At 41.4% G+C, this 24,925-nt stretch overlaps 1 protein-coding gene across 5 annotated transcripts in view; it reads left to right on the plus strand.

Annotated features, from left to right (window-relative positions):
• Window positions 1–24,925, plus strand: part of CFAP43 (cilia and flagella associated protein 43) — a 107,280-nt gene that overhangs the window by 80,376 nt on the left and 1,979 nt on the right. For all 5 annotated transcript variants that reach the window (XM_062214746.1, XM_062214748.1, XM_062214749.1 and 2 more), the window contains 8 exons: window positions 986–1,105; window positions 5,041–5,148; window positions 7,900–7,986; window positions 8,600–8,688; window positions 10,935–11,148; window positions 12,179–12,291; window positions 13,250–13,409; window positions 22,310–22,474. In XM_062214746.1, coding sequence (XP_062070730.1) covers window positions 986–1,105; window positions 5,041–5,148; window positions 7,900–7,986; window positions 8,600–8,688; window positions 10,935–11,148; window positions 12,179–12,291; window positions 13,250–13,409; window positions 22,310–22,474 — 1,056 coding nt within the window. The remainder of the gene's footprint in view (window positions 1–985; window positions 1,106–5,040; window positions 5,149–7,899; window positions 7,987–8,599; window positions 8,689–10,934; window positions 11,149–12,178; window positions 12,292–13,249; window positions 13,410–22,309; window positions 22,475–24,925) is intronic.

Genomic DNA, 24,925 nt, shown 5'->3' on the forward strand with positions numbered 1-24,925 from the left:
TTTACCATGCCTATGAGAGAGTGATAGAGATTATTTTAAGCAAATTGACCCTAAAATGTGCTTTTTCTATTTGTTTTATTGTAATATTTCCTTCTTGGTTAATTATTGCCTTTGGATGGCATGTCTCCTTGCATTATATGACTCCATACCTTTTGCTAACCATCCTTCTCCATCATTTCTCCGGAGTCAGTCTCTTTGTTAAACCAGCATGGGAAAAACTGGATTTTTAAAATAAACAATATCATCATAGTAACAGTTGGTTCAAGGAAGAGCCATCAAGTGTTCAAGCCAGTGTATAAAAGAGTGGTGGTTGGGGGTGGGGGAGTGGGAAACAAGATATTTACGTGGTCTGAAGTCTTTTCCCATGGATTAATTACAAATGGAAAAATGGTAACTTTACAATGGAGAAACTGGCAGACACCACTTAGCCAAGTGATCCATAATAACATCACCAATGTGGAATTAAAAATAAAACCATGCAACGAGATCTCTTCCCCTAATAGGGAGTTTGGAGAGATAAAATATACAGAAAGCAAGAGAGGAGAAATAAGTATAGGTTCATTTCTTGTTTCCTTAAAATTAAAAAAAAAAAATTTCCATGAAAATGTGTTCAGAGCTAGAAAAGAAAATATTTTTAGGGCCAACTTGTGTACCTGGAAATTATTGTGCTAAATGGAGAGTCCGAATTTCCTGGAAAGATTTGATGCAATTTGTTTTACTCAGCCTACTTTTGCCTGTATCATTAGCCATGATTAGTGATTTTAAGCTTTTCTTTTCCAATGCATCATTTTTTTAAAGCAAAAGTCTCAGATACACATTATATTAAACAGATCCAAGTGGAGTATCTCCGGTTGAAGGGGGCCCAGGGCCCAGAACACCTCACAAGGTATATCCTCCACCTGCCCCACCTCGTGGCACAATGCAGACCCTCCCTGGAAGCATGTAATAGCTCTACATACTAACTTTACTATTGCCTTCCTTTCAGTCATTGGAAACAGAATTGAAGAAGCTTCAAAACTCTATTCAAGAAAGCACACAGAATTTTGATGACCATCTGAAAAAACTCTTTGAAAAAAGAGTCAAAGCAGAGATGGTTGTCAATCAGGTAAGTAAAAGCTAAATGTATACAATTTTAAAAGACCAGAGCCTTTCCCTGCATGCGCTGGGCCCTTTTTTCCTCTCTGGTCTCATCTTCTGTCCCCTGCCCCTTCACTTCCCACATTTCTTTTTGTGGTGCCTTGAGAACACCCAGTACCCAGTACTCTACTTCCTCAAGACTCTGCTAGAAATAATCTCTACTAACTTCTTTGCCTCCTGGATGGTATCTGTTCAGCTTTCAGGTCCCAGCTTAAAACTCAGTTTCTCAGATGAGATTATATCTTCCTATTATATGCTGTTCTTTTCCTCTCTACCACGTGTTGCAGCTGAATTTTAATGTATGTGAGATTATTTTTTAATATTTCCATGAATATAAGCTCTATAGAGGAAAGGACAAAATTTGTCTCAAGGGCTTGTTTCATAGTATAAAGATACTCCAAAAAGTGTGGAAAAAGTGGAATTGAAAGTTAAGTTTATTTTAGTGAAAAAATATTTGAAATTCATGCATATTTTTTCATAATACACATTTTTCATGAACTTTTTGAATACCTCCTCATATAGGTTTAGTGAATGAATAAGCCTCATGCCTAAAAGGTAATATATATAAAAAATCCAGCTTAATTTTATCCAGCAGTAGGAATATAAATGAAGTATGAAGTCACTAGAAACAAGAAGACGAAGGAATGATGCCTTTAAATTCTGAGGCTAAATTACTTCTCAAATTGGAAGACACACCCAGCCAAACTATTGATTGAGTTTAAGAGAAAAATAATGGCATTTTGGAAAATATAAGATCTCTTTCCAAAATTTATATGCACTCATTCTCAGAAAGCTATTGAAAGATGTGTTTCACCAAGGCATATGGTCAACCAAAAAGATGATGCAGCGGTGGATAGTTAGGAAGGGAACCTCTGGGACAAAGGCTGTGTCCTCAGGGTTCCAACAGGAATGGTAAATTTGAAGGGTGACATTTAATAGAATTTAATGAAAGGGCGGAGTTAGGGGAAACAACAAAGAATGCTGAAACAATAGGAGGCCAATAGCAATTTCTACAGCTAACAAGGCAAGGGAAGAAACCTGCTTCCATGGCTGGTGCTGTGGCTTAACAGGCTAATCCTCCGCCTTGCGGCGCCGGCACACTGGGTTCTAGTCCCGGTTGGGGCGCCGGATTCTATCCCGGTTGCCCCTCTTCCAGGCCAGCTCTCTGCTATGGCCCGGGAAGGAGTGGAGGATGGCCCAAGTCCTTGGGCCCTGCACCCCATGGGAGACCAGGAGAAGCACCTGGCTCCTGCCTTCGGATCAGCACGATGCGCAGGCCGCAGCAGCCATTGGAGGGTGAACCAGCGGCAAAAAGGAAGACCTTTCTCTCTGTCTCTCTCTCTCTCACTATCCACTCTGCCTGTCAAAAAAAAAAAAAGAAAGAAAGAAACCTGCTCCCAGAAACCAGTACAACATGTAGCCATGGGAAAAAGCTGCTTCTTGAGAGTTGCTGCCATTGACTGAATACAACTATGGTCTGGCAGGAGAGTGTGGTATCTCAATATATTGAGAATGAGGGGGGAGATGGGCAATGAGTGCTCCAGGATCAGTCATGATAACACGAAGTGGAAGCAATCCAGTGTCTAACAGGGTATGAATGGATGAACAAAATATGGTTTATTTATAAAACGGAATTTTACTCAGCATTAAGAAAAACAAAGCACTAATACATGCTACAACATGGGTGAACCTTGAAAATAGGCTAAGTGAAAGAAGCTAGACACCCAAGACCACAAGTTCTATGATATGTCCAGAATGGGCACATCTACAGAAACAGAATGTGGATGAGTGTTTGCTTTGAGGGGAGGGAGAAGGCTACTGGGAAGTGTGAGGGGAAATAGGAAATGACTGGGAAAGGGCTTCTTTTCAGAGTGATGAAATGTTCTAAAATTATGGTGAACATATGAAAACATATGAAAGTATGAGAACATATGAAAGCATATGAGAACATATGAAAAAACATTGAAATGCATACTCTGAATTGCATGACAAGTGCATTTTATATTGACAAAGCTATTTTTTTTTAAAAAATGCTTTGAATATTTTGTCATACAAGATAATGAGGAAACTATGAGACTACTGGGTAAGATCAAAAGGACTCAGGAGCTAACCTCCAACATCTCTGCTAAAAAGATAATTTAAGATGCAAATATTGTAATAATTGCAATTAATTGAAACCTATCAAGTTTATTTAAATTCATGAATATGTGATATTTTGAAAAGAAAAATGCCTATCAGTCAGCAGCTTATCATCTAAACAGTAATAAAAGGAATGCATCAAGTATACTTTATACTTTCTTTCCTATACAAACTGTACCACTGCGTATCAATAGTTGATAAGAAGAAGCATATCTTTTTTTTCTTTTTTTTTTATTTTATTTATTTTTTTTATTTTTAACAGGCAGAGTGGATAGTGAGAGAGAGAGACAGAGAGAAAGGTCTTCCTTTTGCCGTTGGTTCACCCTCCAATGGCCGCTGTGGTAGCGTGCTGCGGCCGGCGCACCGCGCTGATCCGATGGCAGGAGCCAGGTGCTTATCCTGGTTTCCCATGGGGTGCAGGGCCCAAGGACTTGGGCCATCCTCCACTGCACTCCCTGGCCACAGCAGAGAGCTGGCCTGGAAGAGAGGCAACCGGGACAGGATCGGTGCCCCGATCGGGACTAGAACCCGGTGTGCCGGCGCCGCAAGGCAGAGGATTAGCCTAGTGAGCCGCGGCGCCAGCCAGAAGCATATCTTTATAAAAGTATCTAACTTAATAAGTGAAAAGGGAAAATAGAAATAAATTTGTCACTAATTTACAGCTCTCAGTGGATTAATGGGCCTGGGCATTGTGTATGTACAGCTGCAAACATCACAGAATGAAACACAGCCAGATAGTAAGGTTCTCCTGCCCAAGAACACAGTTTTATCCTGGGATCAACCCTGGGTGTGCTCAGGCCTCTGGATTAGCTCCTGGTTTTCAGGGAGCCCCAAGGCTGAAGGAGCCTGACAGCTCTGCCATGCATATGCAGTCAGTAAAGCCCAGACTAGGCAGAACCGTGAGGTGACTGATGATCACAAATAAATGAGAAAACGCAAGGATGGAAGGGGACGTGAAAATTACAAAAGATGTAAAGACATGACAACATTTCCTTTTTAATGAACAAGTTATACAGTAGTGCCTAGGTGTACACATTTGGGTAACAAAACTACAAAGATGCGGGCCAGCGCCATGGCTCACTTGGTTAATCCTCCGCCTGCAGCGCCAGTATGGGCGCCGGATTCTGTCCCAGTTGCTCCTCTTCCAATCCAGCTCTCTGCTGTGACCCGGGAGGGCAGTGGAGGATGGCCCAAGTGCTTGGGCTCCTGCACCCACACAGGAGACCAGGTGGCGGCCATTTGAGGAGTAAACCAACGGAAGGAAGACCTTTCTCTCCATCTCTCTCTCACAGTCTACTCTACCTGTCCAAAAAAAACAAAACAAAACAAAAAAAAAACACAAAACTACAAAGAAACACAAGGAAGTTATTACTGTAAAAATCAGGACAGTGGTTAATATTAGGGTTGAGATTTTGATGGGGACACCAAGAAGAAATATCTGTGGTGGCAAAGTTTTCCTGCTTGAATTATGTGGTGATAACAAGAGTGTTTCCCATTATAGTTCTTTAAACTACATGTTCATGTTATGTATTTTATGTATCTGTACTTTACCTTATAGTGAAATGATGACAAGGTAAAATAACTGAACAATTAAGAGTCTACCCATAGACTACTCTATTTTAAAAAGATTTCTCATACTTCTGTGCCATAAACTTGTTTGATCAGTGCCGAGTCTATGACTGGTAACAGAAAATTCTTCTCAGGTGGGAACACAGATCATTTCTCACACCAACTCCTTTTTGATTTTTTAAAATATTTCCACAGGAGGAATTGAAAATAAGTAACCTTGTTTTCTCTTTGCTGTTGGATGAAGAATTAAGCTACAGAGAAACATTCTTGAACAACTATCTCACCAGGAAACAGGAGGAGAAAGTAAGCGTGCAGTCTGAGTGTGGGTGGTAGACAGTGGCCCAATAGCAGTGGCATCAGGCAAGGCATGATTTTATATTTTGGCAGGATTGGAATTTGTGTCACAACATTCCTTTCCTGTGCTTTAGGAGTTGCACTCTGGCATCTTGCTGAGGTTTCTGTCCCTATCACTTAAACTTCTTGGCTGGAAAGCAGCACCAGTTAGGCTGACAGGTGGCCAGCATCCTTCTGGGAGGGAGGGGAAAATGGGGAGGAGAGACACATGATGGCATTACTGTGGTTTCTCTCCCACGTGTATGGTGTCACGTACCTGAATGTAAGTGCTGACAGATGAGCTCCTTGTTAAACAAGAATTCTTCCTTTCACCATTCCTATTCAACTGTGGACTTCGCTCCAGAGCCAGGTGAAAAAATCCACTCCAGTCTCTTAATAAGTTATGTGATTCTGCAGCTGCAATCATTGAGCAAAATGGTCATGTCAATTTTATGTGATTTGTGGTTTATAAAATGAGATCATAGAGCTTCATGGGTGAAAGTACCAGCTTTCAACCACTAACGGGTTGTGGGACCTTGGATGAGGCATACAACCTTTTCAGTTGCTACAAACTCCTCTTTAAGGACTATTATTCTCCCTGCACCTATTGGCATTCTAAGTTTTACTAAACATGGAAGCAGCGGATTCATAGAATAGAGAATGAAAAATTATTATATTCTGAAAAACTATCTAAATACATGTATGAATATAGTTAATTCATTAAAGAGACAATGAATACAAAATGCTTATCAGATAATAAGCTTCAACAGGCTCAGCTTTTATTGGTAGCATAAATTAAGGACATTTATGAATGAATGACTTAAATGACACATGGGTATGCATGGATTTCAAAATGTTTTGTACCAAAATAAACTTCTTTGAGCTCCACTTTCCATGAATTTTTGAAGTATTCTAATCCATAAACTTACTTTTTTCAAAGAATCTATTACAGCACATGCAAGAGCACATTCTAAGTACAACGCTATTCGTAACAAAACCCTGGTGCATACTCTAATTCTTTCACAGATGAGGAGTCCATCTCAGGGAGGCTGGGTAAAATGCCTAAGTCACCCACAAGTATGAATCAGGGCAGAAATTAGAATTGGAAATAAATGAAGACCACCTGTAAAAGTCAGCTTTGCATTGCTGTAACAAAATACCTGTGGCAAACTAATTTATAAAGAAAAAAGGCTTACTAACTCATGTACTCATGTTTTGGACACTAAAATTCCAAATGGCATGGCACAGGGTCTTGCAGGGGTCCCCCCTGTAGATGCATCACCTGGCCAATAGCCATGGGTGGAAACAATGGATCACATCTCAGCTGGGAAGCCAGAGATACTGGGTGGGGCTACACTCAGGCTTTTATAACAAGAGAACTAACTAGGCTGCCATGAAAAATACCTTAGTCCTTTTCTAGGGTGTACCCCCAATTTACCAAAAGACCTCCCACCCAGCCCCATCTCTTAAAGGTTCCACCTCCCAACACTGCCACACTGAAGACCACACTTCTAGCACAGGGACCCTTGAGTGTGAAATACTATATCCATACCTTAGCACCACGCCAAAGGAGAATAAGCAGAGTCCATCCAAAGTTTGGCATAGCAACGAATCAGCCAGCATCGCCTATATATGGCAGAGACTCAAAGGCAACAAAGAAATGGGAAAGCTTTCTAATAACAAAAAAGTGGACTTAAGATATGCCTTGGTTGGAAGCTGGAGGCAAACCAGTTAGAAGGAGGGCAACCCATGTGGTTGCTTTAGTGGGGGTATCTGGCTCTCTCTGTATGGTCCTACGTTGGGAATGGGGGCAAGAGGTTCAGAAGCTGGCAGGTAGTGGCCAAGTCCTGACCACTCGGGAGTGCCCGGGTTGTGGCTTAGCTTCCCTGCTGGTTGCTGCTGAGGGGCGAGGTTGCGGTTCTGTTTTCCCATGTAGTCCATCTGCTGTACACATGTTCAGTCTCTCAGGAGCCAAGTCCATGTGACTCCCCATGGAGTGGAGCCTGTTCGCTTTCATTATCCACACCACCCTGCCAGGAGTGCAGTGCGCTCTGGACAAACTTGCGCATTCATACACAAAGCTGGCTGTACTTAGAGACAGGTGTCTGGGTGGGTGTTCTCTCTGAGCCTTATCGGTTCACTTTATTCTGTGTGGTTTTTTTTAAGGTTTTTTTTTTTTTTTTTTTTTTTTTACTTAATGAATACAAATTTCTTATGTACAGCTTTTAGGAATATAGTGTTTGTGCCGGCGCCACGGCTCAATAGGCTAATCCTCTACCTGGGGCGCTGGCACCCCGGGTTCTAGTCCCAGTCGGGGTGCCGGATTCTGTCCCAGTTGCTCCTCTTCCAGTCCAGCTCTCTGCTGTGGCCCAGGAGTGCAGTAAAAGATGGCCCAAGTCCTTGGACCCTGCACCCACATGGAGACCAGGAGAAGCACCTGGCTCCTGGCTTTGGATCAGCGCAGTGTGCCAGCTGCAGCGGCCATTGAGGGGTGAACCAACAGAAAAAGGAAGACCTTTCTCTCTGTCTCTTTCTCTCACTGTCCACTCTGCCTGTCAAAAAAAAAAAAGAATATAGTGTTTGTAAATGTTTTCTGTAATGAATATTTCACTGAAACATTTATCAGGTACTAGGAAAGTCCCTGTTCTAAAGTTTCCCCAATTTTTCTGTTTATTGTGAAAAGTTTCAAGTTCTGATCAACTTTTCCTGGTGTTCTTACAGAGCCAGGCTTCAGAAGCCATCCAGAAAGCCAGAGAAGAACTGGATATGTGCAAGGAGCACTACGACAACCTGCTGGCAGAGGACAAGGTGAGAGTCACTGTCTTACACACCCAACCAGGCAGTAGGTTTGTTGCTGCCTGAACTTGGGGAGGATTCAAGGGAATATAAGTTTTAACTTCCTCATAGATTTTCCTCCTGTAGTTCTGAGTTATGGAGGAACCTCGTTCAGTGCCACAGTATGCTACTGAAAATCCATAAGTAAAATGAATTTTTATACATATATTTGCTTTACGCTTTCTCTTACACAAAAATTAGGAGACCATCCAGCATTTAGGGCTTTTCAAACTTCAGGTTGCAGACCCCATTGTCAGTCATAAAATCAACCAGCTGTTTTATCATGGAAAAGAATAGGAGAGACTAGCATAGAGAAGATGGGATGGGATGGAAAATAACAGATTAGAGTACCCTGAATGTTTTGGGAAATTGGCTGATTTTTAAGACCCCTCATATGAAATAACATTTTTAATACAGTGAGGTGATACCTATCAAAACAAATCTTTGCACAGTGAGAGGTCACTAGCAACTCTTCTGTAGTATATGTAAACTACGTTTTCCTAGAGTTTTCAAAGGTTACGATCAGTATTTTGTATGAGACCTGTGAACAGAGTTGCAATCCCAGCAGTGATGCGTTTGTCCTTAGGTTCTAGATCGCAGCTTTAAAAAGGAATTTTCCGAGATCCCCAGTCATCAAGTGGACATACTCTACAAACTTTTTAAACGCCGTCCAAGGTTGGTTTCTCCTGTGCTCTTGTTTCTGAGTAGGAAAAGGTTTGTAAATGAAGAGGAATATTACTTGATTTCAACTTCTTGTTCTCAAATAAATGGAAATATTCAGGGTAATATTCTTATTATAGGTGAAGACGTTTGTCTTGGTCATAATTTGGTAATTTTGAGATTATGCTTATATTTTAAGATAGGAAATTAAGTATAATGATTTATTTTCATTATTTAAAAATAGGGAATCAGATGTTGAACACAGTGATCAAAGTGCCGCTTAGAGTGTCAGCTCATACCCTGTGTATGACTGCATTTCACTCCCAATTCCAGCTGCCTGCTGATGTGCACGCTGGAGCACGGCAGGTGATGGCTTAATTACTGAGTCCCTATCACCCACATGGAAAACCTGGACTGAGTTCCTGGCTACCGGCTTCGCCTGGCCTAGCCTTGGCAATGGTGGGCATTGGGGAGTGAACCAGCAGATGGAAGATCTCTGTCTGTCTCTCTGCCTTTCAAATAAATAAGATAAAAAATAGTTAAGTATCCACGTAAGCATAGTATCATTGTAGGTTCTATTTTATACATGAAAGGAATTCCTCTTAAGTACAGATGGCTTCAGATTTGTAAGCAGTATTTCTCAAAATGTGTCTCAACAAATTTTAGCCCCTTTCGGTACGAATTGGATTTACACAAAGTAAGCTTCTAGAACTGAGTAAGTCTGGGGGGAAGCCAGGTTAAAAAAACAAACTAAAAGGATCTGCAGCTTCTGTGCCTCAGACCTTCTCAGGACTTGTTGCGGCCGATATAAGAATGGAAGAAGCAGGTATTTTTCCAAATTTGTTTGACCACAAATCACTTTTCCTGAAGAATCTCATGTGACTGTGCTCAAGACAAAGTTTGAAAAATACCAGTTTAGGAGCCAGTGCTGTGGCTTAGTGGGTTAAAGACCCGGCCTGCAGCACCTTCATCCCATATGGGTGCCAGTTCGAGTCTTAGCTGTTCTGCTTCCAATCCAGCTCCCTGCTAATGGGCTTGGGAAGGCAGTGGAAGATGACCCAAGTACCTGGGCCTCTGTACCATGTGGGAGACCTGGAAGAAGCTCCTGGCTCCTGGCTTCAGCCCAGCTCAGTCCTGGCTGTTGTGGCCATTTGGGGAGTAAACCAGTGGGTAGATCTGTCTCTCCTTCTCTCTTTCTCTAACTCTGTCTTTCAAACAAGTAAATAAATCTTCTAAAAAAGAAAAAAGAAAAATTCCAGTTTAAATGGCTGAAAAATTATCAAAAAATCTGTTGTTCTGAGAGTATAAAAAGAATTAGATTTTTGTTGATTTCCAACATTGTAAATTCACATTTTCATAATTTTTGATCCAATGTAATTTAGAAATCATGGAGTTTGTCACAAAGGTGTAGGTTAATTTGTGTCTGAGGTACAAGCTCATTCTCTCACCTTTGAAAGGTTATGTGCAACCTTGAGTATTTAACCTAAAACATGCTCTTGTCTTGGTTTCCCTATTTCCCAAGGAGTGAGTTATAATAAGCCCAAGCACATATCTTTCCCTGTGAATAAAGACTTGTGAGCTACTAAATATTAGGAGGCAGCAGTGGGAAGCGTACAAGCTTTGTTGTCAAACAGAATCCTAACTCCGCCATCTGTCAACCCATGGACTTGGGCTGGTATCTTGTCTGAGAGCCTAGCTTTGCTCCTCCGGAGAACGGGACTGACTGATAGTATTAAGCTCACAGCGCACATGAAGCATTTCAGCAGTTAGTGCCCGGCCCAAAATTTGCACCCTTCTTTCCTACCCAGCCATCGCCCAGGAAAACAAAAGTAATCTGGAAGTGCAGGAAGAAAGAGGCGATGCCCCAGCTTCACATACATCTAAACATATTTAGTGCCTGCCCACCTCCCAGTAGGGGACCAGCATAGGAGGTGTGAAACTGATGCAGGAACACTCCTGTCTCCCCAGCACTTGTTTGCCTGCCTACAGTTCATGGACAGAGTTGTTGACCAGTGCAAGTCAAGCTGCCAGAGCTGCCAACAGGGATGTGTGTCGTCAGCCAGGGTCGTATCTGGGGAATCTAGAGAGTATGAAAAAGGACAAAGTATGTGCCTTTCTCTTGGGAATGAGTCCACCCACCAACCCTTGAAAGTCAAAAGATAGTGCTATACAACATGTTGTGCCTAGGCTGAGGGTCTTATTTAACAGTGATGTTTTTTGTGAGAAGGGACAGGCTGATGGGCTTTTCTTGGTAATAACAGGATTCACAAACAGAAGCCTCATTCGGATACAGCCAGTATCATCCCTTTTGGAGAACGACCAGGATCTGCCAAGTTGAATAAGGAACACTTAGCCCAGTTGATGAAAGCCATGGATGAGTTGGACAGTATTACTAACATGCCAGAAGGCTTGGACCCCTTGGTCTGGGATCATTTCTGCATAACAAGACGAGCAAAAGTGGAAAATGAACAGAAGGTATATAATAACAATTTAATTTAATTTGCTTTAGTATACTATTATAGAATATGTAGTTTATGTTGGTCAATACATCAAGAAAAGCTAATTATTTAGGTTTTCCTCATTAGGTAGTAGTTTATAATGTAATAAAATAGTGAAATGGAATGTTGATTTTGGTGCTATTGAGAGCTAAGAATAGTCTTGTGCTTATAGTCCCATGTGGTCCAAAATACTGGCTAATAGCCCATTGTTATTCTGTACTTGAAATAAATGTGGCCAGTCCTGATTGAGATGGGATGTCAGTGGAAAATACACAAAAACTTAGAAGATTTAATATGAATAAAACTGGAAAATATCAGTAATATTTATATAAAATAGGTTATAGGTTGAAATAATATTTCACATATATCAGTAAAATTGAGTTTATCAGTTTCATTACACTTTCTGTAGTGTAGCTACTACAAAACTTAAAATTACATGCACGTTTCACTTTGTTTCTCTTGGACATCGCTTTTGTAAATGGCCTTATTTGCACAGATTAGAATTATATATAGCTCAGCAGAACTATTCTAATATTCCTAGGATACAAAAAATGCAGCCAAGGGTAAGAATTTGAGAGTGTATGTATTTGGAAAAGCACCCGTTTTTCCCTGTTGCTTATTGATCACTCTCTGCCTTACTTCCCCTTCATCCTCTAAATTCAGTGCTGCCTGTATCAGGCCGGTCTGTTCTTGTTAAAGTATCTGTGATCTTTGTAAATTCATCAGAAGTGACCAGAGAAAATTTTAAAATGAAATTCAAGAAAAATCCTAGTTGCCTGCATACTTGATTTTCAGCAATTTATAGAATGTAATGTAATATAATTCTTCAAATTATGTATAGAATGTAACATGTAAGTTTTAGATCATAAAAGCAGGAATTTAAACTATAATTAATCCCTTAGAAAGATGGGCTTGTGAAGATCTTGTGACAGCAAAATTAAAAGATTTATGTTTTCTAACCTTGAAACTGCCTGGGTTCTGAGCTGTTCGTGGTTCGATCTGTTTAGGTGAAGCAGAAAGCAGCTGGCTTAGTGGAAATGGCAGCTTTCCTTCGGAGAAGAGTGGAGGATGATGAGAAGGTGCAGCAGGATATCGAGAGGGTGTTCCACGAACTCGTTCTGTAATTTGAACCTTTCATTCATCTGGGCTGTGCCATGGTGGGAGGGGGGAGATGTCCGCTGACCAGCTGGCAGCTCATACAGATGGAGCTGCATCGGGCCAGCACTGGGTTTCGGAATTTCTGTTTCAAACAGTGCAGTTCGTTAGGTAAGAACTTGGTTCAGGATGGAACTTTGCACGTGTTCCATTTCTCTTATTACAAATAATCAGGGTTTAGAAAAAGAAAAATTTTTTTAAGATCTGCCCCTTCCACATGAAAAAATAAAGAACGTGTTTCTGCCTGAAAGTCCTTCTGAGTCAAGCCCCGTCCACTGGCAGCTTGGAAAAGTAAAGAGGTTTCCCAGCAGTCCCCACCTGGGCTCCCTCCAGCCAGCCAAGCTGTTTTCCTTCAGGGCAGTTTGTGTTCCTCACTGGATGATTCAAGTGCCCTTTTGAAGTCTTGCTTCACTTTTTGGCCATAGGGAGAGCCACATAGATAATTACTTCTCTGATGTTTCCAAATTCAGTATCATACATCATTTTCAGATCTAGGCTACAGGGAGGAATATGAATCACACAGAAACAGATTTGATAAGTAGCATCAGATTAAATATTGCTGCTATATTATCAGAAATAAAAAAATAAGGTGAGAACCATAATAGATTTGTCATTTAGTGGCAACTGTTTTCTTCAAATTCACTCTTATTTCAGTCAAAATGATATAATCTTAATTCTAAAGTAAAATCTCATGACTGAATTTCTGTGTATACCATTGTTTGAACAACTCAAATGTAATTCTGTGTCAATGAGAAGAGATATCAGATAGGCCTCCCGGAAAGCTCATCAAAGGGAAGAAACTGCACACTCATCTCCAGCATGTTTTCCTTAAGCTGATTTGAATTTTATAGTCCCAGATAACAGGTGAAATTTGAAATAGAAATGTATTACAACTACTTGCTTTGAAGTCTTTTTCAATTTAGATTACAGGATGAGAAAGGAAGATTCCAGTTGGACTTGATGATCCAAATTCTTCTTAAACAAGGACAAGTAGAACTGGAGAACTTCCAGCTAATGCTGGAATACTCTGATGCAATTCTCATCAATAAGAACATCATTGAAGACTTGAATTCTGTGATTCGGGTAATTATATGTTTTTAAAGAGAAAAGGACAATCTATTGCCTGATGTATCAGATATTTTACATTATCATTCTGTTTCCATAAGTAATTAAAATTAAAAGGGAGAGAGGGAGGGAGAGAGGAAGGGAGAGAGAGAGAGAGAGAGAGATCTTCCATTTGTCCCAAATGGCCACAAGAACTGGGTCTGGGCCTGGCCAAAGCCAGAAGTCTGAAATTCCATCCAGGTCTCCCACATGGGTGTCAGGTCTCAAGTGCTTGGGCCATCTTTTGCTGCCTTCCCACGTGCATTAGCAGGGAGCTAAATCAGAAGTTGAACAACCAGAACTCAAACCAATGCCCCAATATGGGATGCCAGCATTACAAGTGGCAACTTAACCCACTGTGCCACAATGCTGGCCCCACCTTATCAATATATTAAAAATTTCAGAACCGGTGTTGTGGTGCAGCAGATTGGGTGGCAGCGTTTAACACCAGCATCCCATATGAGCATCAATTGGAGTCCCAGCTATTCCACTTTTTTTTTTTTTTTTTGAGAGGCAGAGTGGACAGTGAGAGAGAGAGACAGAGAGAAAGGTCTTCCTTTTTCCATTGGTTCACCCCTCAGTGGCCGCTGCGGCCGGCACACCGCGCTGATCCGAAGGCAGGAGCCAGGTGCTTCTCCTGGTCTCCCATGTGGGTGCAGGGCCCAAGGACTTGGGCCATCCTCCACTGCACTCCCGGGCCACAGCAGAGAGCTGGACTGGAAGAGGAGCAACTGGGAGAGAATCTGGCGCCCGGACCGGGACTAGATCCCGGTGTGCCGGTGCCGCAGGCAGAGGATTAGCCTATTGAGCCGCAGCGCCAGACAGCTATTCCACTTTCAATCCAGCTCCCTGCCAATGTGCCTGACAAAGCAACAGAAGATGGCCCAAGTACGTAGGCCCCTGCCACCCATGTAAGAAACCTGGATGGAGTTCCAGACTCCTGATTTCATCCTGACCAAACCCTGGCCATTGTGATCATTTGGAATATCTCTGTCTCTGTCTCACCCTCTCAAACAAATACATAGGCCTTAAAAAAAATAAGTTTAGTGGCTATCATTGTGGTGCAGCAGGTCAAGCTTCTTCCTATAATGCTGGCAAAGAAAAAAAATTTGTGAATGTTGAACCATCCCTGCATACCATGGATAAATCCCACTTGGTCTGGGTGGCTGATCTTTCTGATGTGTTGTTGGATTCGATTGTCTAGTATTTGGGTGAGAATTTTTGCATCTGTGTTCATCAGGGAAATTGGTCTATAGTTCTCTTTCTCTGTTGCATCTTCCTCAGGTTTAGGAATTAAGGTGATGTTGGTTTCACAGAAGGAGTTTGGGAGGATTCCCTCCCTTTCAACTGTTTTGAATAGCTTGAGAATAATTGGAGTTCTTCCTTAAATGTCTGGTGGAAGTCAGCAGTGAAGCCATCCATTCCTGGGCTTTTCTTTTTTCTTTTTTTTTTTTATTACTTTTTTTTTTAACTTTTATTTAATGAATATAAATTTCCAGTGTACAGCTTATGGATTACAATGGCTTCCCCCCCCCATAACTTCCCTCCCACCTGCAACCCTCCCCTCTCCCGCTCCCTCTCCCCTTCCATTTGCATCAAGATTCATTTTCAATTCTCTTTATATACAGAAGATCAATTTAGTATAAAGATTTCAACAGTTTGCACCCACATAGAAACACAAAGTGAAACATACTGTTTGAGTACTAGTTATAGCATTAAATCACAATGTACAGCACATTAAGGACAGAGATCCCACATGAGGAGCAACTGCACAGTGGCTCCTGTTGTTGACCCAACAAATTGACACTCTAGTTTATGGCGCCAGTAACCATTCTAGGCTGTCGTCATGAGTTGCCAAGGCTATGGAAGCCTTCCAAGTTTGCCGACTCTGCTCATATTTAGACAAGGTCATAAAAGACAGGGTGAGGATAGTAACCAATGATCCTAAGAGTGGCATTTACCAGGTTTGAACAATTATACAGCATTAAGTGGGGAAGAGGACCATCAGTACACACATGTTGGGAGTAGAGCCATTGGTGGTAGAGAAGAGGTTATGATTACAAAGGAATGAGGCCCAAGTGCACTAGACAGGGCCTAGAACAAAGGACAGAGTCATTATTAGAGGAGCTAAGAAAGGTGCTGTCTAAGCTACAATTAAGTTTTCTGATTGAGAGGCAAATAGAACCTGATAGAAGGGGCTTGATAATAATCTGTTGGGCTTTAGGCCTTGTAAATTCAGAGGCCCAGACCTATCTATCTCTTCACATGGGGTATATCCTAAGGGAGGTGTGAACCTCCTAGGGGAAGGCACTCTGTTGACTTTCATTACTTGGCTGGGCTGGGAGGAGAGCTGGCCAGGTAAAGGCAGGTGGCTTCTCTAACAAGAAATTTACAGTTCTGCCTGCAATGTTGCTGACCCTACTTGACCATCCCCTCAGCTGCAGTGGTCACTTTGGAAGTTGGGCTGAGTGAAGGGCTTTTCAGCTTAGAGCCAATAAGATCTGTGGCTCTGACCTGGGCATCCTTCGACTCCAGGGCAGGTCCATTTCCAGTGATCCAACTCTTGGCAGAGCTGCCAGGGCTCTTCACAAGCTGACTTCTGCTGAAGCCCAGGCTTACCACACTGAAAGCCACTGCAGTGGACTGGCCTGTTGGGTCTCCTTGAGGGCAGATCACTGTACAGATCAGCCATTAATAGGCCTGCCACCCATTGCTTCTGATGCCGAGCTTTCTTTTCCTCCTGGTTTGTGTTAAAGCAGACCAGAGGATGCAAGTCAAGGGAGTGCCCGTGTCCCATCTCTAATCTTCGGTGGCCTGAACTACAAGTCTATAGTCACAGGCATGTTCTGTAGTAGTTTTTCTAAGGTAGACAATGCCTGGGCTTTTCTTTGTTGGGTCTTTATTACTGATTCAGTTTCCATCTAGGTAATGGGTCTGTTTAGGTTTTCTATGTCTTCATGGCTGAATTTAGGTATGTTGTATCTGTCCAGGGATCTATTCATTTCTTCTAGGTTTCCCAATTTGTTGGCATACAGCTCTTTGTACTAATTTCTGATAACTCTTTTTATTTCTGTGGTGTCTGTTGTTACATTCCCTTTTTCATCTCTAATTTTAATGATTTGGGTCTTCTCTCTCCTTTTTTTGATTAGTTGGGCCAATGGTGTGTCCATTTTGTTAATTTTTTTCAAACAACCAGCTCTTGTTTTTTTTTTTTTTTTCTGATCTTTTGTATTGTTTTTTGGGATTCAGTTTTGTTGATTTCTTCTTTAATTTTAATTATTTTCTCCTACTAGTTTTGGGTTTTATTTGCTGCTGTTTTTCTAGGTCCTTGAGATGCATTGAAAGCTCATTTATTTGGTGTCTTTCCAATTCCTTGATGTAGGCACCAATTGCTGTAAACTTTCCTCTTAACACTGCTTTTGCTATATCCCATAAATTTTGATATGTTGTATTGTCATCTTCATTTGTTTCCAGAAATTTTTTGATTTCTCTTTTGATTTCTTCTGTGACCCACTGTTCATTCAGCAGCATGTTGTTCAGTCTCCATGTGTTTGCATATGTTCTGGAGATTCCTGAGTTGCTGATTTCCAGCTTCATTCCATTGTGGTCTGAGAAGATACATAGTATTTTTTCAGTTTTTTTTTTAATTTCCTGAGATTTGCTTTATAGCCTAGTATGTGGTCAGTCCTAGAGAAAGTTCCATGCACTGGTGAGAAGAATGTATATTCTGCAACTGTAGAGTGAAAAGTTCTGTAGATATGTTAGGTCCATTTGGTCTATAATGTTGATTAAATCTGCTGTTACCTTGATGATTTTCTGCTGGTCGATCTCTCCATTGCTGAAAGTGGAGTACTCAAATCCCCCATTACTATTGCATTGGAGCCTATGTCTCCCTTTGGATCTCTTAATATTTCTTCTTCTTCTTTTTTTTTTTTTTTTTTTTTGGTAGGCAGAGTGGACAGTGAGAGAGAGAGACACACAGAGAGAAAGGTCTTCCTTTGCCGTTGGTTCACCCTCCAATGGCTGCTGCGGCTGGCACACTGCAGCCAGTGCACTGCACTGATCCGAAGGCAGGAGCCAGATGCTTCTCCTGGTCTCCCATGGGGTGCAGGACCCAAGCACTTGGACCATCCTCCACTGCACTCCCAGGCCACAGCAGAGAGCTGGCCTGGAAGAGGGGCAACTGGGACAGAAACTGGTGCCCTGGCTGGGACTAGAACCCGGTGTGCCAGTGCCACAGGCAGAGGATTAGCCTATTGAGCCACAGCGCTGGCCACTTAACATTTCTTTTAAATAGTCAGATGCCATGTAATTAAGTGCATATACGTTTATAATAGTTACATCTTCCTGTTGAATTGATCCCTTACTCATTACATAGTGCCTTTCTTTGTCTTTTTTTTTTAACAGTTTTTGTGTCAAAGTCTATTTTATCTGATATTAGGATGGCTACACTAGCTCTTTTTTGTTTCTGTTAGCATGCAATGTCTTTTTCCATCCTTTCACTTTCAGTCTGCATGCATCTTTGTTGGTAAGATGTGTTCCTTGTAGGCAGCAAATAGAAGGATTTTGTTTTTTAATCCATTCAGCCAGTCTGTGTCTTTTAACTGGAGAGTTAAGGCCATTTACATTCAAGGTGACTACTGATAAGAAACCACTTTGCCCTGCCATTTTTCCAAAAATATTTATATTTTTTACTTTGAATTTCCTTTGGACTTTTACTGAGAGATTTTCTTCCTTTACTTTCTTTCATAGTGATGACCATTTTTGTGTTTCTGTGTGCAGCACATCCTTAAGCATATTTTGTAGGGCTGGAGGGGTAGTGACAAATTCTTTCAATTTCTTTTTGTTATGGAAGGTCTTTATTTCACCTTCATTCATAAATGAGAGCTTTGCAGGGTATAGTATTCTGGATTGACAGTTTTTTTCTCTTAAGACTTAGAATATATCTCACCATTCTCCCCTAGCCTATAGGGTTTCTGATGAGAAGTCCACAGTGAGTCTAGTTGAAGATACCTTGAAAGTAATCTGGCATTTCTCTTGTGTACATTTTAGAATCTTTTCTTTATGTTTTACTGAGTTGAGTTTGATTACAATGTGTCATGGCGAGGATCTTTTCTGGTCATGTCTGTTAGGAGTTCTGTATGTTTCCTGTAGTTGGATGTCCCTTTTGTTCTCCAAATTAGAGAAGTTTTCTGTTATTATTTCACTAAAAAGGCCTTCTAATTCTTTGTCTCTTTCCATGCCTTCAGGAACTCCCAGAACCCATATGTTGGGTCATTTGATAGTATCCTGTAGATTACCAACAGTGTTTTTTTAGTTTTCTAATTTCCTCTTCTTGTTTTTGGTTTGACTATATAATTTCCTGTGCTTTCTCTTCTAAGTCAGATATTCTTTCTTCTTCACCAGTTTTGTTGTTAAGGCTTTCTACTGCATTTCTTACTTGTTCTATTGAATTCTTCATTTCATTTTGATTTCTCTTTAAGATATCAATTTCATGGGAGAAATTTTCTTACATGTCATGCATGGATTTCATTAGCTTGTGCATTTGCTTTTGATTACTTCTATGTAATCTTATGATCAATTTTTTGAATTCTATTTCTGACATTTCTTCAATATCATTTTCACAATCTAGTATTGAAGTGTTGTGTTCTTTTAGGGACATTATGTTGTCTTCCTTGTTCTTAGAGAGGTTTCTGGAATTGGTGCATTTGTTATTTGGCACTTGTAGAGATGCTTGTTGGTTTCTTCTTTGTTTTTTTTTTTTTTTTGCTGTTGCAGCTTTTATGTTTGTATTATGCCTCTGTAGATAAGTAGAGTGTCTGCTTTCAGTGAATATATAAAGGCTGTGGTGGATGTGGCCAGGGAACTCTGTTCAGTTTTTCAGGGTGAAGGGCGTGTCTAAGGTGACACACCCAAGTTTGGCGTGGTAAATCTCTTTTGTATTTTTTTTATCATAAGGGAGGTTTATTTTGCTTAGCTGTGCTCCTTTCCTCAAAGGAGACCAGTGCCTGATTGCTAGCCCCAGTGGGTATAATATTCATCCATTCTGCCCCAAGCACCACACAAAGGATCTATGCAGTCCTCAGTGTAAGTTCAGATTCCTCAGCAATGTCCCTCACCAGATAACCAGGAAGCCCTGAGCATGTGGAGTCTCCCCAGTGACTGCCCAAAGTCCCAGCCAAGCCTGTTTTTTTCACAGTCCCAGCACACAAGCTTCCCACAGTCATGAGCACCCAGCCCTCTGTTAGTTCTCCCCCACCAGGATCAGGAGTCTCTTCTTGGCTGGCTACTGGGCATGGATACAGCTGGCATAGCTATTAGGTATGTCCAAAATGATGCCCACTCTATCAGCTTGTTACAGGACACCGTTGTAAAGTGATCAGGGAGAAAGAAACATGTGTTCCTCCTTTTTTTCTCTCTCTCCTCTAGTTTGGCAGGTACATTATCCTCCACAGGGCTCCAAACTGGGCTTCCTCTAGGCTCTTCCTGCAGCTTTATTGCCAGTGGCTTGGGCTACTGTAGTCTGGTCTCACCTCACTCTCCAATTCTGGTGTGTAGGCTTTCAGCTGCCGGGGTCCTGAGTTGTGGACATCCATGCCCTCCACATAGGTCCACTGTGCCCATCTAATTTGCATAGAATTTCCTCCACTGTTTTCTGCCTAACTCTTCCCTGAGACTGCACTCTTTCCACTTTCTTAAAACTATCTTCTCCTAGACTAGAGCAGTAAGCTCTCTCCCTACTCCGCCATCTTGGAAGCTACAAGGAAAAAAAAATTGTCTGAATCTTCATAACCCCTTTATAGTGCCAGGCATGTCTTCCTCTCATGATCTGCTACACATTAGCCAGTGCTGTGTCCCATTTTTTTTCTTCACTGTACCTATATTTCCTTAGATTTCAGGCTATTTATTTGCCCTGTAACTGCAGTCTTCTGATGCCTTTTAGCTTATCTGGCTTTTCCTGTTATGGTGGGAACAGCATGCATGATCAGTTTATCTGGTGGATTAAATGTGAGGAGTAAGGTAAAGAAAGGGATCAAGAGTAACTAAGAAGATAGTAGTGTCACAACTTACATGAGAAAGGCTAGGGGATGGAGTTTTACCTGGAGGCACAGAATGAAGAGATTTGACCTTTACTAAGTCTGAGGTGCATCCCATTAGAAATGCCACATAGACAGATCTCAGGGCTGAGATATAAATTTATAAGTGTTCTACATAGACCACACATAGATAACTACATATGGATTATTACCCGACAAATATCTGCATACACACAGTTTAAGCCATGAAATTGCTTGGGACCACCTAGACCTTTTGAGTAGATAGAGGGAGTTTGCCCAAGTCCAACTCTGAAAGATCTTACAGAGAAAAATCAAGTGAGGAAAGTAGGGGGAGCTTCCAGTAAAGTAGGAGCAAACTAAGAAATAAAGGCCTAGAAACCAGGAGAGGAAGCGGAAGGACTTCTTGTGCACTCTATCCATGACTTGATGCATTTAGTTGTAGTGAAGAGTCGGGGCAGGAGCTCTGCTGATGACGGCTGAAGAAATAATACGAAATGATAAAGCATTCTGACAAAAAATAGTTAACTGAAAGGAAAGAAGAAAAATGTATAGCTCAAAAGCAGCGGTTCTCAACCTTGACAATATTGACATCTCAGGCCAGATGATTATTTGCTATAGAGGACTGTGCTATGTGTTGCAGCATGTTCAGAAGCATCCGTGGCCTCTACCCATTAGAAGCCAGTGGCAGGCCCCCCTTCTGTTGCATCAACTAAAAATTATCCTGCTGAGAAACACTACTCTAAAGAAATGTTTGAACTTGGTGATGATGAAGTCAAGGTATTGACCCATAGGAATTGAGTGGTGAAGTGACATGATCAGATGAAAATATTTAGGATGTGAAGAGAAGATGAAAATTATAGAAAAGAGTAGCAGATCATATAGTTGGTAGCATGAATTTCAAAAAGCTAGATTTGGGGAAAAGAAAAAACATGTAACATGTAAACTGGTGAATTCTCATACAAATTATCTTAATGACATAGTGATTTCTTTCGCCTTTAGCAATCTTAGAACAATTTCATTATCATATTCCCAAATTCCATATAAGAAATTTGAAAGAAGGTATTAAATAGTTACATACTTGAATGCCATATTTAACCCTCTTTTTTTAAGGTTTATTTATTTATTTGAAAGGCAGAGTTAGAGAGAGGCAGAGGCAGAGAGAGAGGTCTTCCATCCACCAGTTCACTCACCAAATGACCATAACAACTGGAGCTGCACCAATCTGAAGCCAGGAGCCAGGAGCTTCCTCTGGGTCACCCACAGAGGTGCAGGGGCCCAAGGATTTGGGCCATCTTCTACTGCTTTCCCAGGCTATAGCAGAGAGCTGGATTGGAAGTGGAGCAGCTCATATGGGATGCTGGCTCTGCAGGCAGGGGCTTTACCCACTAAGCCATAACACTGGCCTCACAACTCTTTTTTTCTACATTTCCAGTAGCTACCTATCAGATACTGCCATGCCTAGCCACATTAAACAATGGTCCTTCATCCATAGTACCAGGTGGGAGAGCAGGATGTAGGGATACAATGCAAACAGGTTGGCAGATTAGGTGGTGGCCAGAGGAGTTCTTGCCTATTCATTGACACATGAAGTAAAATGGCTGTGCCATTTAAAGGAATCTCATTATCCCTCTGTTTAGTGACTATCATGCTTTATAGTGATCATATTTTGCCTAAGAGATCACTTTAAAATATTTGCTGCCTTTTAAAAAGTAAAATAATTTCCCCTGTGATCCCAGTGTTTTTCTAAAATAGCATTCAGCTCCAAATAATTTATAATTATGTAGAATCATAATTTATAAATATCAAATGTACTTTTCTAAGACTCAAGGACAAAAGAAAGTTGCCAGCATGATGGAAAGTAAAGATGTCCACAAGGGAATATTTCAGATTGAATGGGAACATAAAAAAATGGAGATGGAAATGGAAGATCTGAACCAGAAGGCTTGGGATATCCAGATGTTGTTTTTTTCAAGAGATCGTCAGAAGGCAAGTTCTCCCTGTCCCCTTCCTCGTTTACTTTTAAGCTCATTAATTAATGTGTTCGTTCATTTAACCAGTATTTAGTAAGAAGCCCCTGTAAAGTCAAGCATAATCTAAATCATAAGTATTTCCTAATGTGTCTGTGAATTATTTTTCTTCCAGGAGTTCATATTTGCTCTCTACTTCATGTCCCACTCAGGAGCATAAGTCTCTCTCACAGTTCACTGAAGACTTCCTAATTGTCAATCCATTGTCCCTTCTCCAGTCACTATCATCCTTCAATACTCTGCAGTATTTGGGCATCTTGATTTCTCCTTTCTTTTCCTTTTTCATCCATGTTTTCTCCTATTTTCCTTCTTATCATTCCACTCCTCCTTTTTTACTAGACATCTTTTGTTTCTTGGTCTTAAATATAGCCATTCTTTTTTTTTTTTTTTTTTGGATAGGCAGAGTTAGTGAGAGAGAGAGAGAGAGAGACAAAGGTCTTCCTTTTCCGTTGGTTCACCCCCCAAATGGCCGCCACAGCCAGCGTGCTGCACTGATCCGAAGCCAGGAGCCAGGTGCTTCCCCCTGGTCTCCCATGCAGGTGGCAAGGCCCAAAGACTTGGGCCATCCTCCACTGCCTTCCCGGGCCACAGCAGAGAGCTGGACTGGAAAAGGAGCAACCAGGACAGAACCAGCACCCCAACCAGGACTAGAACCTGGGGTGCCAGCACCGCAGGTGGAGGATTAGCCTAGTGAACCATGGCACCAGCCATAAATATAGCCATTCTTTAAGATTCTGACCTTAACTCTGGTTGTCGTTCTTTCTTTTCCCTCTTCCTTGATGATCTTCTGTATTTTTCTAACTTCAATGATCACTTCTTTTTAAAGATTTATTTATTTGAAAGTCAGAGTTACACCTAGAGAGAAGGATAGACAGAGAGAGAGAGAGAGGTCTTCCATCCACTGATTCACTCCCCAGATGGCCGTAACGGCCCGAGCTGCACCTATCCGAAGCCAGGAACCTGGAGCTTCTTTCGGGCCTCCGATGTGGGTGCAGGGGCCCAAGCACCTGGGCCATCTTCTACTGCCTTCCCAGGCCATAGCAGAGAGCTGGACTGGAAGTGGAACAGTTGGGACTCAAACTGGCACCTATATGGGATGCTGGCACTGCAGGCAGTGGCTTTACCCACTATTCCCCAGTGATAACTTCTTAAAGTCTAATCCTAGCCCTCTGGATTCTAATCCAATTCTGTTCTAAGATCTCTGTCCTGGACCTGCCTCAAGCTCCATTTCCATATTTTCTTCTTCCCAACCAGTCCTTTTTAAAATTAGCATTTATTTATTTATTTTAAAAGTCAGAGTTACAGAGAAAGATCTTCCATCTGTTGGTTGATGCCTCCAAATGGCCACAACAGCCAGTGGTGAGCCAGGTCGAAGCCAGGAGCTTCATCCAGGTCTCCCATATGGGTGCAGGGACCCAATGCTGCTTTCCCCATTCCATTAAGCAGGCAGTTGGATCCGAAGTGGAGCAGCTAGGACACGGACCAATGCCCAGAAGGGATGCCAGCATTGCAGGCAATGGCTTTATCTGCTAGGCCACTTCTCTTCTTAATTTGATTATTTCTGTTCTTTTCCATTGCACCCTCAGGCTTAGTTTTGGCCATCTTTACCTGTGTCTTCCAAGTCTTCCCGGTTTACTTATTCCCTCATTCTCCAGACCTGCTGTCCTTCCCCAGTTTGTTCCTCCATTTTCAGTGGCTTAGACGACCTTATAATTAATCTCTAACTGGTCTCCTCACATTGAGTCTTTCTCTTATATAATCTATAGCAGATACTGCTTTTCTATTAGTATTCCTACCCATTTTAATAACATGAGTACCTTATTCAAACATTTGAAGCTGAACTTCTTAGCTGGCAGGTGAATTATACAGTCCTTACATGGGCACTGTCAGGCTTATTTCCCGTCGTTCCTCATATTCATCAGCATTCCCTAACCAAACTGATTACTATTTTCCAGGATTTTGTTTCTGTGCATTTGCTCATACTGGTTCTTCTCCCTGGAATGTGTTTCTTCATGTATTTTTTTGTACACGCCAAATCAATCTGTTTTTCAAGGTTTAGTTTAAACATCATCTCCTCCATAAAGGCATTCTGCCTTTACCACCTCAGGAGAAACCCTATTCCACCAGAAATCACTTCTGGATGTGCACTGGCAATTAATCATATTATGAATATGTCCCATTTTTCTTGAGTAGTAGATCATATTATTTTATATCTCCCTCAGTGTCTTTAACTGGGACACTGTTAATATGGGACTCAAGAGAGACATTGAATGAATGGCAAGCTAAATAAGTGAGTGAATGAATAAGAAAAGACTGTAGGTAAAAATTAGTATATAGATGAATGTATTGATGGCTAAAAACAGGTAAAACATGGCATGAAAATCAAGTCAGTCTTAACTTACATCCATAT

Source organism: Lepus europaeus, chromosome 17 (genome assembly GCF_033115175.1).
Source record: "Lepus europaeus isolate LE1 chromosome 17, mLepTim1.pri, whole genome shotgun sequence".
In the NCBI taxonomy this organism is placed as follows: Eukaryota; Metazoa; Chordata; class Mammalia; order Lagomorpha; family Leporidae; genus Lepus; species Lepus europaeus.